Raw genomic sequence first — 15,822 nt, forward strand, 5'->3', positions numbered from 1 at the left:
TGGGGGGGTGGGGGCGGGGGTCGAGGGGGGGAGCCAGCCAGGCGGCCAGAAGCAGTTCTGATGAAACACCCAACGGGGTGAGCGACGCCCCAGGTTCAGGGTGGGGGGTGGGTGCTGAGCTGGAGGAGAGGAGCCAAGCCGCTCTCGGTCTAGTCACTCCTGGACACAGCCCCTCTGCAGTCCCCCCACACACACCTCTGCAATGCCCCCCACCCACCAGCTGGTACTGCCATCTCTGCCCAGGGAGAGTGAAACGCAGGCCAGGCCAGAGTGGGTGGACTGAGGGGCATTAGCAGAGCCGGGGGAGGAGGGGCAGATCCCAGGGCTGGGCTAGCAGGGGGCTGCGGGTCAGGAGTGAGGGGTGTTAGCAGAGCTGTATAGGACAGTCGGGTCAGATATGCTGCATGTGGGCTGAAGCAGCGTCGGGAGCTGACCATGCCCCTAGCTGGCGACAAACTCTGCTGAAAGTTCTTGTGTGGGACAGTCCCAAAGTCTAATCCCTCCTGTCAGGGATCTGGCTTGGTCTGTAATGGCCGCTCCCTACGGCCAATGGCTGGGTGTACTGAAAGGGGCGGATCCTGGCCCTCTGGCGACAGCCTCACTGTCCTCCTTCTCTCCCCTCCGTCTGCCTACTTCCCTGGGCCGCTCCCCCTACGGCCCCTTGCACCCGCTAGGCCCTTCCCTTCAGGGCCTGCAGCCTGGCAGGCCTCAGGCTAGAGCTCCACTCTGCTTCCCTGAGCCTGCCCAGCACTGCGCGGTGCTGGGTGCTGGTCTCCTGCTCAGGAGACAGACCTTCCCCTCTCAAAGCCCTGGGACAGACTCCCTGTGCCCCTCCTGAGCAGCCTTTTTATAGGGCTGAGCCTGGCCCTGATTGGCTCCCAATAAGCCCTTCTCTGATTGGCTACCAGTCTACGCAGGCCCACTGGCCTGTTGCAGCCTAAATTCTCCAGGAGTGGGGTAGTTGCCCCGCTACGAGGGCCGGCTCCAGGGTTTTGGCCACCCCAAGCAGCCAAACAAACAAAAAGCTGCGATCGCGATCTGCGGCGGCAATTCGGCAGGAGGTCCTTCGCTCCGAGCAGGAGTGAGGGACCGTCCGCCGAATTGCCACCGAACAGCTGTACGTGCCACCCCTCTCCGAAGTGACCGCCCCAAGCACCTGCTTGGTAAGCTGGTGCCTGGAGCTGGCCCTGCCCACTACAGAGGGCAATGCAGGGAGAACCTCCCTTGTGTTGGCTGGAGACACTGCATGGGGACAGGGAGGTCCCTGGGCTGATGGGAAGACCAGTGGGTGGCTTTTGAGGCTGGGGGTGGGGAGCACGAGGTTGTCTGACCCGCTCAGGGGGCTTGCGGTGCCCCTGACCCAGGACGGGGCTGATCCAGGCCCAGAACTCCACCCTCTGCTCCCTTCCCTGCAGAGAAGTTCAACACCTATGTGACGCTGAAGGTGCAGAATGTCAAGAGCACGACCATCGCAGTGCGGGGGAACCTGCCCTGCTGGGAGCAGGACTTCATGTTGTGAGTACTCCCTCGGGTGGGGGGGGGCAGGGACCTCCCGCTCTTGGGGGGCTGGTGTCAGAACATAAGAACGGCCAGACTGGGTTAGACCAAAGGTCCATCTAGCCCAGTATCCTGTCCACCGACAGTGGCCAACACCAGGTGCCCCAGAGGGAATGAACAGAACAGGGAATCATCAAGTGATCCATCCTGTCGCCCATTCCCAGCTTCTGGCAAACAGAGGCTAGGGACACCATCCCTGCCCGTCCTGGGTAATAGCCATTGATGGACCTGTCCTCCATGAATCTATCTTGCTCCCTTTTGAACCCTGTTATAGTACTGGCCTTCACAACACCCTCTGGCAAGGAGTTCCACAGGTTGACAGAGCGTTGTGTGAAAAAATACTTTCTTGTGTTTGTTTTAAACCTGCTACCTATTAATTTCATTTGGTGGCTCCTTGTTCTTGTACAGCTCTACCCCTATATAACACTGTCCTCGGGAGCCAAAAATTTTTACCGCATTATAGGTGAAACCACGTTATATCGAACTTGCTTTGATCCGCCAGAGTGCGCAGCCCTGCCCCCCCCCCCGGAGCACTGCTTTACCGCGTTATATCCGAATTCGTGTTATATCGGGTCGCGTTATACCGGGGGAGAGGTGTATTATGAGAAGGAGTAAATAACACTTCCTTATTTACTTTCTCTATACCACTCATGATTTTATAGACCTCTATCATATCCCCCCCTTAGTCGCCTCTTTTCCAAGCTGAAAAGTCCCAGTCTTATTAATCTCTCCTCATACGGAAGCCGTTCTATACCCCTATCATTTTTGTTGCCCTTTTCTAAACCTTTTCCAATTCCAATATCTCTTTTTTGAGATGGGGCGACCACATCTGCGCACAGTATTCAAGGTGTGGGCAAACCATGGATTTATATAAAGGCAATCTGATATTTTCTGTCTTATTATCTATTGCTTTCTTAATGATTCCCAACATTCTGTTCGCTTTTTTGACTGCCACTGCACATTGAGTGGATGATTTCAGAGAACTCTCCACAATGACTCCAAGATCTCTTTCCTGAGTGGTAACAGCTAATTTAGACCCCATCATTGTATACGTATAGTTAGGATTATGTTTTCCAATGTGCATTACTTTGCATTTATCAACCTGGAATTTCATCTTCCATTTTGTTGCCCAGTCACCCAGTTTTGTGAGATCCTTTTGTAGCTCTTTGCAGTCTGCCTGGGACTTAACTATCTTGAGTAGTTTTGTATCATCTGCAAATTTTGCCACCTCACTGTTTACCCCTTTTTCCAGATCGTTTATGAATATGTTGAATAGGACTGGGCACAGTACAGACCCCTGGGGGACATCACTATTTACCTCTCTCCATTCTGAAAACTGACCATTTAGTCCTACCCTTTGTTTCCTGTCTTTTAACCAGTTACTAATCCATGAGAGAACCTTCCCTCTTATCCCATAACTGCTTACTTTGCTTAAGAGCCTTTGGTGAGGGACCTTGTCAAAAGCTTTCTGAAAATCTAAATACGCTATATCCACTGGATCTCCTTTGTCCACATGCTTGTTAACCACCTCAAAGAATTCTAGAATTCTAGTAGATTGGTGAGGCATGATTTCCCTTTACAAAAACCATGTTGACTCTTCCCCAACAATTTATGTTCATCTATGTGTCTGACAACTTTGTTCTTTACGATAGTTTCAACCAATTTGCCCGGTACTGAAGTGCGGCTTACTGGCCTGTAGTTGCCAGGGTCATCTCTGGAGCCATTTTAAAAATTGGCATCACATTAGCTATCCTCCAGTCATTTGGTACAGAAGCTGATTGAAATGATAGGTTACAGATGACAGTTAGTAGTCCTGCAATTTCACATTTGAGTTCCTTCAGCACTCTTGGGTGAATACCATCAGGTTCTGGAGACTTATTACTGTTTAGTTTATCAATTTGTTCCAAAACCTCCTCTAACACCACCTCAATTTGGGACAGTTCCTCAAATCTGTCACCCAAAAAGAATGGCTCAGGTTTGGGAATCTCCCTCACATCCTCAACAGTGAAGACCGATGCAAAGAATTCATTTAGTTTCTCCGCAATGGCCTTATCGTCTTTGATGGCTCCTTTAGCATCTCGATCGTCCAGTGGCCCCACTGGTTGTTTAGCAGGCTTCCTGCTTCTGATGTATTTTAAAAAATTTTGCTATTACTTTTGGAGTCTTTGGCTAGCTGTTCTTCAAATTCATTTTTGGTCTTTCTAATTAGGTTTTTACATTTCATTTGCCAGAGTTTATGCTCCTTTCTATTTTCCTCACTAGGATTTAACTTCCACTTTTTAAAGGATGCCTTTTTGTGTCTCACTGCTTCTTTTACTTTGTTGTTTAACCACAGTGGCACTTTTTTGGTTCTCTTACTATGTTTTTAATTTGGGGGAAACATTTAAGTTGCTCCTCTATTATGGTGTCTTGAAAAAGTTTCCATGCAGCTTGCAGGGATTTCACTTTTGGTGCTGAACCTTTTAATTTCTGTTTCACTAACCTCTTCATTTTTGTGTAGTTCCCCTTTCTGAAATTGAATGCTACAGTGTCGGGCCGCTGTGGTGTTTTCCCTGCCACAGGGATGTTAAATTTAATTATATTATGGTCCCTATTACCAAGCGGTCCAGCTATATTCACCCCTTGGACCAGATCCTGTGCTGCATTTAGGACTAAATCAAGAATTGCCTCTCATGTGGGTTCCAGACTAGCTGCTCCAAGACCAGTCATTTAAGGTGTCAAGAAACTTCGTCTCTGTATCCTGTCCTGAGGTGACTGTACCCAGTCAATATGGGGAGAATTGAAATCCCCCATTATTATTATTATTATTGAGTTTTTTATTTTAATAGCCTTTCTAATCTCCCTGAGCATTTCAGAGTCACTAACACCATCCTGGTCAGGTGGTCGGTAATACATTCCTACTGCTATATTCTTATTTTCCAAGCATGGAATTACTATCCATAGAGATTCTATAGTACAATGTATTTCATTTAAGATTTTTACTTCATTTGATTCTACGCTTTCTTTCACATATAGTGCCACTCCCCCACCAGCACAACCTGTTCTGTCCTTCCAATATATTTTGTACCCTGGTATTACTGTGTCCCATTGATTACCCTCCTTCCACCAGGTTTCTGTGATGCCTATTTTATCAATATCCTCATTTAATACGAGGCACTCTAAGTTCACCCATCTTATTATTTAGACTTCTAGCATTGGTATATAAGCACTTTAAAAACTTGTCATTTTTTGGCTGTCCTCTATTGCATGACGGAATCGCATAAACGATAAAACCCACGTGCCACACAAGCTCCACAAATCCTCAAAATCAGGCGCGCCGCAGATAAACCGGGGCGTCGGGGACTCGGGTGCAGGATCCCCGGAGCTAGCAGCAGGAACTGAGATGGTCTGTTGCCCTTAGCTCTTCACCCTGCCCTTATCTCTAGGGGTCACTGATCCGGTACCTGCCCCCTGGCCTGGGGCAGCTGGATGCTGAGTCTCCTGCAACGCCAAGTCAGGTACCAGTGGTTTGAGCATTGTTCTGCTAAACCCAGGGTTGTGAGTTCAAACCCTGAGGGTGCCGTTTAGGGATCTGGGGCAAAAATCTGTCTGGAGATTGGTCCTGCTTTGAGCAGGGGGTTGGACTAGATGATCTCCTGAGGTCCCTTCCAATCCTGATATTCTATGATTCTATACCTCTCCCATCCCCTCTGTCAAGGCCTTGCCCCCATCTCCCTCCCAGAGATGCTACTATGGGAGGCGGCTGTGGCACCAGGAGTGTCTCAGGTCACCCCGCCTTCGATGCGTGGCCCGGAGAAACTCCCGGCCCCTCGGCGGCCCCCCGGCCATGGAGCCTGCAATCGGGTGGAGGGGAAGGGGAGGCATCTCTTGGAGCACCCATGGCTGTTGGCCCTGCCAGACCCCCAGGTGGGTGCCGGTTCCCTGCTCTCTGCCTGGGCACGATGCCCGAGGCACTCGACACACCGGTGGAGAGTTAGAGAGAGCGGGCTGCCAGCTGAGCTACTGCAGTCTGAAGAGGGGGCCTGGGGAACCGGAGCAGGGTGAGACCAGAATAATTCCCTGCCCCTCAGCAGTGTAAACACCTGCCATGTCACAGAGAGAGGGGCACTGGGCAGGCCTGGAGGCCACAGCTAGGCCCAGAGCCTGGGGCTGCTAGGAACATGGCGGCTGTTAACCCCCAAGCCGAGGCGACCCTGGAGGGATCCCAGCAGAAGGGACCGGGCTGCTCCACGTGGCAGGAAACCGTCTCTCCCCTTTGCTCCCTCATTTTGCATCCATCTGCTTAAAACATCAGACACGAGCGTGGCCCAGACTGGGGCGGGGGGGCTGCAGGCTGGGGGGCTGCAGACACAGCCGGGACTCAGCAATGGGCCCTAATTACCGGCACTCGAGTGACGCTCCCGTCTCAGGCCAAACACTCCCGCAGGAGATTAAAGTGACAAGGGTCAAACCGTTGGCAGCTCCAGATTCGTCCTTGCTCGGAAGCGGGATCCTCCGACGGAGGGAGACTCTGACTTCTACGCAGCGAAGCGGGAGGAGATTCGGAAGCATGTTGGCCTGTGTTAAACTCACGCCTCGGATGCTGGGAAATTCAAACATTTTTGTAGGACCTACCAAAGGAAAAAGTGCCCCTCCCCCCCACCCCCCACAGTTAACTCACAGACACAATTTCCAGAGCTGTGCTGTGTCTAGATGACAAGTCACAGCTAGCGCAATCTTGGGAGCTGGCGCTGTCTACCTAACCTCCCTCTGCCGTGTTCCAGCGCTGGCTCAGGGGGGCTCCCAGCTCCCGCAATCCCAACCTCTCCCAGCAGGGGGCGCTGTGGGGAGTGGGGCAAGAGCACTGACTCCCAGCCCTGTGGCATGAGCTCACTCATATGTGGGGCCCGATGGGGACGGGGGGCCAGCCTGCCCAGGGTCGTGGGAGAGGCAGCGAGCCAGACGAGGCCAGCGCTGATGGACACTGTGGTCGCTTTGCTTCCCTTGCAGTGAGATTAACCGGCTGGACCTGGGGCTGACGGTGGAGGTGTGGAACAAGGGGCTAATCTGGGACACCATGGTGGGGACGGTGTGGATCCCCCTGCAGACCATCCGGCAGTCCAACGAGGTAGGCACGGGGCACTCTCCCCAGCAGGGCCCAGACAGCAGCCACTCCCGGACCTTCCTGGCTCTCTGCCCTTCGGAGCCCGGACTGGGCATCGCCAGCTGCCGGCCTTCTGGGGGTGGAGCGAGGGGAGGGTCTGTGTCTGTGGGGAGGAGGGACCAGTGCCCTGGCAGAGCCACCCGTCCCCTGGACCCCCAAGTCCCCTTTCTGTGCCAAGGCTCAGCCTCCTCCTAACCCCCAGGGCACATCCTGGCAGAGCCAGGCGGGTGGTGCCTGGAGACAGGCGGGGAAGGGCCTGATTGGGGGTGGGGAGGGTCAGCCTGGGGGATTTGGGGTTCTCTTCCAGCAGCTGGGAGGAAAGCAAGGCTGGGGGGGAGGAGGGGTCTCCAGGGTGCAAAGGGTTAATGATGAGCCTGTGTACCAAGCCCTTGTGTCCCCTCCGGCGATTGGCGCTCGAAGGCGCCATGGGGCAGGCCGGGGATTTAGCCTCCCTGCCCTGGCACTGCTCCTGCGGGCAGAGAGGAGCTCCATGACCTGGCACTGCCGCAAATCGTCCTCTCCTGAAGGGGAGCTTGAGGCAGGGGGCGGGTGGAGGGGACGTGGCTGTCCAGACAGCACAGCTCTTCGCTATGGCTGCTAGCAGGAAGGGGAGCAGGGATCTGGGACTCAGGACTCCTGGGTTCCATTCCTGGCTCAGGAAATCGCTGCTCCCCTTGTGCCTCAGTTTCCCCCCCCCCCCCCAGTAACAGACCCTCCCCCGGCACACAGAGCTGTGAGGCTTAGCCCCATGAAAGGGCCAGAGCAGGGGAGCATGGCTGGGTTATTTGCCAGGCTGGGAGAATCTAAGCAGGGCTTCGTTCCCCTGGCGTCTGTCCTGACCCCCCAGTTCTCTCCCCTAGGAGGGCCCCGGGGAATGGCTCACCCTCGACTCCCAGGTCATTATGACCGACAACGAGATCTCTGGCACCAAGGACCCCACCTTCCACCGCATCCTGCTGGACACCCGCTTCGAGTTACCGCTCGGTACGGTACCCTCCCCAGGGCCAGGGGGCGAGAAGGGCTCCTGGCCTGTGCCCCCATCCCCGTCGTGTGCCCGGGGTTCTCCCTCCTTGGGGATATTTCCCTCCTCACACCCCAGCTGTGTAGATGAAGGGGGATTGACAGAGATGGGGGCCCCACAACTGGAAACGCAATGGGGGTTGTGATTCAGGATTGAGGGGCACTGGCAGAGCTGTGGGGCGAGCCCAGGGCTGGGATAGCAGGGGGCTGCAGGTCGGGACTGAGGGGCATCATCACAGTCCTTTCCTGGCTCCCCTCCCTCATGCCATGTGCCCAACCTACCGCTCCTCCCCTCCACCCTCCTTTCCCTTCCGGTGAGGAGCCGATCAGGGTGTGGGGCTCCCCAACTCCACTCCCACCCCCGCAGGCTGGAGCTGGGAGCCCTGGTTCCTGCTCACCTCTGGCCCAGCCCTGCCACCCCCCTTCCCTCCCTGCCCCACAGATCCATTTCCTCCCCCCGCCCCCAGCACCGGCTGCCTCTCCTCGCCATCCTCTGCTCAGCTGCAGGCCCAGCCAGAGGCTGGCGCCATGACCCAGAGCTGGGCCCCCGTGTGCAGGGCCCCAGGGGCGGCGTTGGGAGGGAGGGGCCGGGCCGCGGAGACCCCACGGGCTGCTGGCAAGGGGGCCTCTCTGCTTTCAGACATCCCCGAGGAGGAGGCCAGGTACTGGGCGAAGAAGCTGGAGCAGCTGAATGCTATGAAGGATCAGGATGATGTAAGTGAGCCCTGGGGCCTGGCACCCCCTGCCGGCCCTGATCCCCTGTGTGAGTTCACAGCTCCCCCCCCTCCCCCGGCACTGCTGGGTTGGGTGCATTCAGGTGGTGCCTGGCTGGGTGAGCATGCCAGGGCCTCACTGGCAGAGACAGGACCAGGGGGACGTCCCACGGGGATCTGCACTGAGTGCCCTGGGAGTCTATCGTCACCCCCCTGAAGGGCTGCAGGGCCGGGGGGGAGGGGGTCGGGCCAGAGACTGCCTGGCCGGGATGCCTGTGACCATCCCTCTGTTCTCTCCCCAGTACGAGTTCCAGGAGGAGCAGGACAAACCGCTCCCCGTGCCCGGCTCCCAGTGCTGTAAGTACCGATCACCTCCAGCATCAAGCCCCCCACTCCTCTGGGCCCGTGACCCTCCAGCTCCCGTAGAGTTGGGTCACAGGTGCCTCTCGGGCCGGACCCCGGGGGGGGCTGGATGGTACCTGGACGGAGCTGGGGGGGTGGGAGGAGTTTGTTTGACCCCCCAGGTGAGGTGGGGTGGGGATGATCATAGGGCCCGTGTCTCCCTTGCCCCCCAACTCACAGTCCCTGCCCCGTTCCCATGCATGGCCCACACCGCCCCGATTAGCGTGGGGACGACGCCTCTAGCCCGCACCCTGCAGGGTTCCCAGCACGTCGCCCCCTCTGGGTCAGCAGCTGCAGCTTGGCAGTGCCCCTGCAAGGGGGCGACAGCTGGGGAGGGGTCTGGGCTGACGACACGCCTCAGCCTGGGAAGCAGGGACTCGGCCTGGGTCGCTGGAGACGTGATCCCCCTCCTCTGAAGTCCTTGGCCCCCTTCCCTCTCTCCTTCCCCCTGCTCTGTCTCCCTCCCCTCCTCTGCCGTGTGTTCGCTCTCCTCCGCTCCAGTCCTCTGCCTTGGCCTGGGAAGCTTTGGAGCAGGGTCGGTTCGGCTCGGCCCACGTCTGGGAGGCAGGTTGCCTGAACGGGGTGGGGGGAGCAGGAAGGGCGGGGGGCGGTTGGGACGGGGCTGAGGAAGAGCTGACAGGGATGGGGACTCAGCACTGGCTTAGGGAGAAGGGTCGGATCTGGCCGAGTAGCACCGAGCCTGGAGGAAGCTGGGGCCGGGTGGCCCTGCTGAGGTGGGGAAGGAACTAAGGCATCAGGGCTGGAGCATTTGGGGTAGGGAGGTGCCCACGTGAAGGCAGAGTTGGGGGCTGGATCCTCCCCATATCTCTTGGCTTTGCAGTGAGAGGTGGCCCCACCCAGCCCAGCTGGCAGCAGAGTCGCTGGGTGACCCTGAACCACTTACTCCCTCCCCCCCCCCGCACACACTCCGTGCCTCGGTTTCCCCCTCTGCGACATGGGGGCTCGTCACACCCACCTGAAAGGGCTGTTACGTTGGGGCAAATTGGTCAGTGGGCCTAGTTCTCTCCTGCCCTAAGACCGGTGAGGTCAGTGGGGTTACCCCAGGGCCGACTCTGTCCCATTAGTTCTGAGCCAGGCGTGACGTCCCTCAGCGTGGCCTCTGGCCTCCTGCATTTGCTCCCTCCTTCTGCCCCAGGCTTTCTTCCCCTGGCTCGCTGTGGCACAGAGGCCGAGGGGCTGTGTTGGCAGCTGCGGGCTCCGGCCTAACGGCTCGTGGGTCTTTTTGGCGCGCTCGTGTTGGCGAATTCGGAGAACGACGACCAGCCGAGATCTGGCCAGGGAACGGGTCCCCCAGGCCCTGGATGTGGAGATGGTGGCTTCAGGGCCCAGTGCTAGTCTCTCTCCTCCCGGGGAGGAGGGGCAGAAAGAGGGGCTCGGGATGCCCGGAGCAGCCCCACAGCACAACACCCCGGCCCCTCCCATCCCCCATCCGGGGCGAGAAGGAGGCAACCCAGATCCACCAGAATTTAAGAGCCGCTCCCCCTCCCTATGCTCTTTCTCCCAGCCTGCCCCGAGCGTCTGGATCTGCCTCTCTCAGATCCCCGCTCTTCCCCCTGCCCCACGGATCCTTGCTCACCCCATGTCCTGCCTGTCCGGAACATACCCTTGCAGCGTGCCTGATCCGACCTCTCCGAGCCTACGGCAAAGAGCCCGGGCCGCAGAGCTCAGCTCGGGGTCTGAGTTTCCCCAGCGCTTGGTGGGGACCGGGACTGGAGCCAGAGCCCCGACTCCGCCCGGCGCAGTGCCGGAGTCTGAACGTCGGGGCTGCAGGGGGAAGCTGGGGGTCTGCTTTGGGCCGGGCTCTGAAAGGGGCTTTGTTCTCCCACCCGGGCTCTAACACCTACTCCCACAGCCGTGTCCGTCTTATTGTCTCTGCCCCTTTTCTTTATAGGCAACTGGAATTATTTTGGCTGGGGAGAGCAGCAGAGTAAGTATCCGATCGCCTTCTCACCCAGAACGCAGGTGGCACCCCCCTTTCCTACCCGCTGGCCTCCCAAAGGTCTGCCCACCCCCCAACCAGGGGGAGGCCCATTCTGCCTCTGGCCCCCTAAGGCCCGTGGCTAACACAGAAGAGCCGTGCAAGGGAGCAGAGGGGTCCGGGTGGCTAGTGGGCAATGCAGGGGGGCCTGGGGCTAGCCTCACCTCTGTCTTGGCCCGGCCTGGCTTTCATCTTTTCATGCAGATGGCACGTCTCCCCCGTGCTCCTGGAGAGAGGGGCACAGGCCCGGCTATAGATGCTTTTTGGGGTGGGTGGATGGACCGTCCCCGGGGCGGGGAGGGATGGAGCAGTATGCAGACGGCATTGCAATCTTTGGGCACAAGGCACTGGGCTTTTCTTGGTCCATGGGCACCAGCCAGCGGGGGTTGCCCAGGGACCCCCTGCCTCTCCAAGGCAGGAGAGCAGTAGGGGTACGTCGGCATCCTGTAGATCCCTCCTCCATCTCTTCCTCCCCCCCACCCCTCCCCCCTTATGTATACTCCCATTTCCCACCCCCCTCCGGCCCAGGCTGGGGTAGCGGCTCTGGCTGATTCTGCAGGATAAGGAATCCCATTGCACTCCACCCCTTGCGGGCTGGGCTGGGGGGGAGGCAGCTTGGTGGGTCGATGCCCTAAAGGGCCTGGGCGCTCCCAGGCCTGGAGGACGTGGCGGTACGGCCCCCCGTTGTGGCAGGCCTCGGCCTCCCGCTCGCGGCACCACGGCCACGCTGCTGACATCTGCCCAAGCTGGGACCGACGCGCCCGCTCCAGTGTAACACGCCCAGAGCTAAACCCCCGCCCCCCTCGAGTCCGCTCCCCCCGCTCCAACGGCACCAGCCGAACCGCAGCTCAGTGCTAGACGCCACGGTGGAACCGCGCGGCCTCGAACTCCTGCCTCGGGCCCACTCCCTCCAAAGGGACTCCAGGGACGGTCGCCCAAAGAGGCGGCAGAGGGCAGCCGTGAGTGGCACAGAGTTCTGCAGGATTGGGGAGCTAGCGTGGTGCCCAGCCACCAAGGTCTAGCCTCTGCCAGTGGTCTGTGCACAGGGGGTGGGGCAGCGTGAACGGGCACAGGGAGGCAGACTGCTGCTGGGGCGCACCGGGGCAGCACGGCTTTGGGCAGAGCCATCGGCTCCTGGAGCACTAACCTTCCCTGTGTGCCCAACACGTGCCAGCGCCCCTCTCCCCACTCACATAGCCGGGGCCGGATACCCAGAGCTGCTGGACACTGGCAGCTCCCTGGACGTCAGTTCCCACCAAGCGTAGGCCCCTCTCTAGGCCTCTCCAGCTGAGTCTCCTAGGGGGAAGTCCCACAGAGGCGGCGGCCTTTGAAGCAGTGGCCCGGTTCTCATTGATGCCAGCCAGGCAGTAGAGGTTGGCATTGTCCTTGCCGCGGAGACACTGGCTATGTTGCGCCTCTCTGTCACGCGGTGGCCTCTGGCCCCTTCCCGCGTAAAATGCTCACTGGTGGCAACTGTCCCTTTGCAGATGACGACCCCGACAGCACCATGGACGACCGGGACAGCGACTACCGAAGCGAGACCAGTAATAGCATCCCGCCTCCGTACTACACCACGTCCCAGCCCAACGCCTCGGTCCACCAGTATCCCATGAGGCACCAGCAGCAGAGCTCCCGCGACTCGTACACGGACTCCGTGCAGAGCTACGAGATGGACTACTCGGATCAGCGGCCCATCAGGTAGAGTTGGGGAAGGCCGGCGCCGGCCCTCGGACGGCCTGTGATATTGACCTGCTGCGCCGCAGACAGACGCGTGGTGGTCGGCAGCCCCAGATGTCCAGTGGGAGAGGTTAGGCCAGGCTATGCTGCACAATCAGGGAGAGCGATATGGATGGGAAGGGGGCTGTCTCAGAGGAGGAGAAAAAGCCGTGCCCTTGGGCAGATTAGCTATAGCTCTTGGCAAAGGCTGGACAGAGCTGGTATGCAGTGGTGCCCACCCTAGCATTTCTGTGCCGACCCCAGCCGCTTCCTCCAGAATCTTAGCTTTCATTCAAAATTAAAATCCAGGCTCTGTGGGGAAAGCCCCTGAGGCAGTTAGATCCTGCTGCCTGAGGAGAGGGGCCACCGGCTGCCTGCATTCCTCTCGCTGGGGGTTAACTCTGAAACCTAATGGTGGGTTCCAGCGGTGCCATTGTTAACTGTTCTGTGGTAGTAGAAAGAGTGATTGTGGGTGGAGTTTTGGATTGTGGGCGGAGTTTGACTAACCAGTGCTTCCTCCCCATCTAATCCCTGGCTAGTGTTCGAACACCAAAGGGTAAAACCCTAATAAACATCGAGGAGATGAAGGTTGGGGGCTCCATCCGAGTCCCAGGGACAGTCCTCTCCACCCTGGAGACACCGAGGGCAGGGCTGTCGCTGATCGGGATTTAGGTGCACGGGCAGGGCTGTGAGGGACAGACCAGGAGTGGAGTAGCTGAGGATGCTGCAGAGGCGTTGCTGGAGCTGCACAGGCCAGGCCTGGAAGCGTAGCCGGGCTGGCCGCATTGGCAGCGCTGTAGGGGGAAGTTCCCACGCCATCTGCCTTCCCTGCACTGATCTATCTGCTGACAGCACAGCCTCACTGCTCCAGAGCATTCAGCCTCAAGACCCTGCACTCCCACCCTCAGGGAGAGCCCAGATTGGGGAATCTGCTCCTCGCCCTCCCCAAAATCCGACACTCCCTGGGGCATCGGGGGAATGGCCGCAGGACCCCTAGGGCCATGGCTCCGTTGGTGTGAGGGTGGATGCCAGGGGGCGCGGCCCCGAAGAGAGGAGGGGGCGTGCTGCGCGGCCCTGCTGGGAGCTCATTGTCTGTTGTGGTGTCGTTGGTTCCCGGGTGACCTTTGCTGACCATGTTCCTCTCCTCCCCGGCAGACGCTACGATAGCGTCGATTCTGCCACAAACGGGCGCAGCGACGCTGAGTCCGCCTCCGAGTCGAGCAGGCGGACCAGCCGCCAGTTCTCCCTTGAGAGCAGGCGGTCCCTAGACCTATCGGATAGGTGGGTCTCTACCTTGTCTCTAGCCTTGTGCCTGACGCAGAGTGCTGTGGTTGGTCCTTGCCGCCCGGGTTAGGCCGATACCAGTCCCGGCCACTCCTGGGTATCCGATTCCTCGGCCCCGGGGGGAAATGACAAGGCTCCTTTGCATGGGTTCCTCGAGGTGTCCAGTATAAAGTGCATTGCACATGCATCCCAGCTGCAGCAAGAGATGCCCCTAGGGCCCCCGGCTCGGTGCTCCGGACCGGTTCTCTGAAGGGCTCTCACTGAGGCAGGGTTCCCTGGCCATCGGGCAGCTGATGCCAGTTGGGCAGGTTGGCATTGTCCCTGCTGCTGAGACAGAACCAGAACCAGTGCAGGGGGGTAGAAATACCTAAAGGGGGCAGGACCGAGCCTGGCAGCGTCCTTCACCTGGCTGGGATTGGACTCAATCGGTCAGCCCACACAGCAATGGTCCTTCGGCCAGTCCCATTTCCACCACCCCAAAGGCGGGGTCGCCCGCCCCTCGCTTGGGGTCCCCGTTGCCCCATCTAACTGGCCTCCCCAGCCATCTCCGGGGTGCGGTTTCCCGGCGCGTTCAGCGGGGTGGGAAGCCAGGCTCAGGATTTCAGCACACCCTCCACCAACACATGCCGAAGGCATGAGAGGAACGGGGGAGCGCAGGATCTCCTGCCTTCCTGCATGCTGGGTCTTCGGGATCCACCCGGCCCCTCCCTACGGGACAGAATTCACACGCAGAGCGTCAGCGCTGCCGCTGGCTCCCGCCCAGGTGGCCCGGGAATGATTTCAGCAGCGAGGGGCCAGGGTAGCTGCCTGGCGGGGGAGCACTAGGCCTCATGGGGTGGAAACGGACAAGCATGTGCAATGCATTTGAGGACACCTACCCTTGCCTGGGGAAACCTGACCCTGAGACCTGGGTGCGCATGGACTCACATGGGAGGGGCAACGCCTGTGCTTTGGAGCATTTTTCCGGCTCTTTCAATTCTCTCTTGAGGGGTGGGGTTTGGGTGCTGAGGAGCCCGGAGTGGGGAGGTCTTGCCTCTCCTCTCTGCCACAACCTGGCTCGGTCCCCTCTGTGACGGGTCCCAGCTCTGTGAGCTTGGATGACGTCTCCTGGTGCTTCGATCCCCAAGCCACCCACACTCTCCCAGGCCAGGCAACCGGCCCCTCCAGCGGCTTCCTGCAGAACGCGGGGCTCAGCCAGAAGGACACCCGTGCCAGTGTGTGCGTCCCCCCCACCCCCCCTCCACTGCCGGTGCCGGAGACGTGGTGTCGGCCTATCCCCAGGCGTGCCCCTGTACTATGTCTGCATGCGCTTACTGTGAGCCTCTCCGCTCAGAGGCACCGCGGTTGCTGTGGTGCTCGGAGAATCGCCCTGGTTTTCTCCCTCCTCGTGTCCAGTGGTTTGGTTTGTCAGAGACCCCCTTCTCCCCTAACCCCCTCCCTCTGACCTCTCCACCTTGCTCCCCCGGAGCCTCACCCCGACCGGATCCCTGAGCAGTGGGCTCGGCCTGTGGGGAGAGGCCCGAGGAGCGTGCCTGGGATGGGCTGGCGGAGGAGCAGGGCAGTGGGGAGGTGAGCCGCAGAGGGAGAGGGGAAGGAAGGCCAGGAGAGAGGAGCTGTGGGGAGAAGGAAGAGTTGGGAATGGTGGGGGGGATTTCTGGTGCGATGGAGGAGTGAGTGATGGGGAGAAGAGGGAATGGCTGGAAAGGGCACACGGGTGGGGATGTGGAGCGGCATGGGGTGGGTGTGGGGGGGAACCATGGGCGTGGGATATACCCGGCTGCCCATGCAGCGCCGCTCCCAGGTGGGCACTGCATGTCTTGGCTGACAGGCACGTCTGCTCTTTCTGCCACCTGGAGGCTGCTGAGAGGATGGGCAAGGGGTCTCTGAGGTACCCCGGCCTAACTGGCCAACCTCTGATCGCAGCCCCCCCCCCCACTAATTCCCCATTAGCCCAGCCGTGAAGCCCAGGATCGGGGCCAGACCAGCGG

At 59.2% G+C, this 15,822-nt stretch overlaps 1 protein-coding gene across 1 annotated transcript in view; it reads left to right on the top strand.

The window, feature by feature from the left end:
• UNC13A (unc-13 homolog A) overlaps window positions 1-15,822 on the top strand; it is a 122,300-nt gene that overhangs the window by 37,359 nt on the left and 69,119 nt on the right. The window contains exons 3-9 of the mRNA XM_065578220.1: window positions 1,416-1,515; window positions 6,547-6,664; window positions 7,561-7,684; window positions 8,361-8,434; window positions 8,736-8,790; window positions 10,748-10,783; window positions 12,322-12,532. Of these exons, the coding sequence (XP_065434292.1) occupies window positions 1,416-1,515; window positions 6,547-6,664; window positions 7,561-7,684; window positions 8,361-8,434; window positions 8,736-8,790; window positions 10,748-10,783; window positions 12,322-12,532 (718 nt within the window). The remainder of the gene's footprint in view (window positions 1-1,415; window positions 1,516-6,546; window positions 6,665-7,560; window positions 7,685-8,360; window positions 8,435-8,735; window positions 8,791-10,747; window positions 10,784-12,321; window positions 12,533-15,822) is intronic.

Source organism: Chrysemys picta, chromosome 25 (genome assembly GCF_011386835.1).
Source record: "Chrysemys picta bellii isolate R12L10 chromosome 25, ASM1138683v2, whole genome shotgun sequence".
Taxonomy (NCBI): domain Eukaryota; kingdom Metazoa; phylum Chordata; order Testudines; family Emydidae; genus Chrysemys; species Chrysemys picta.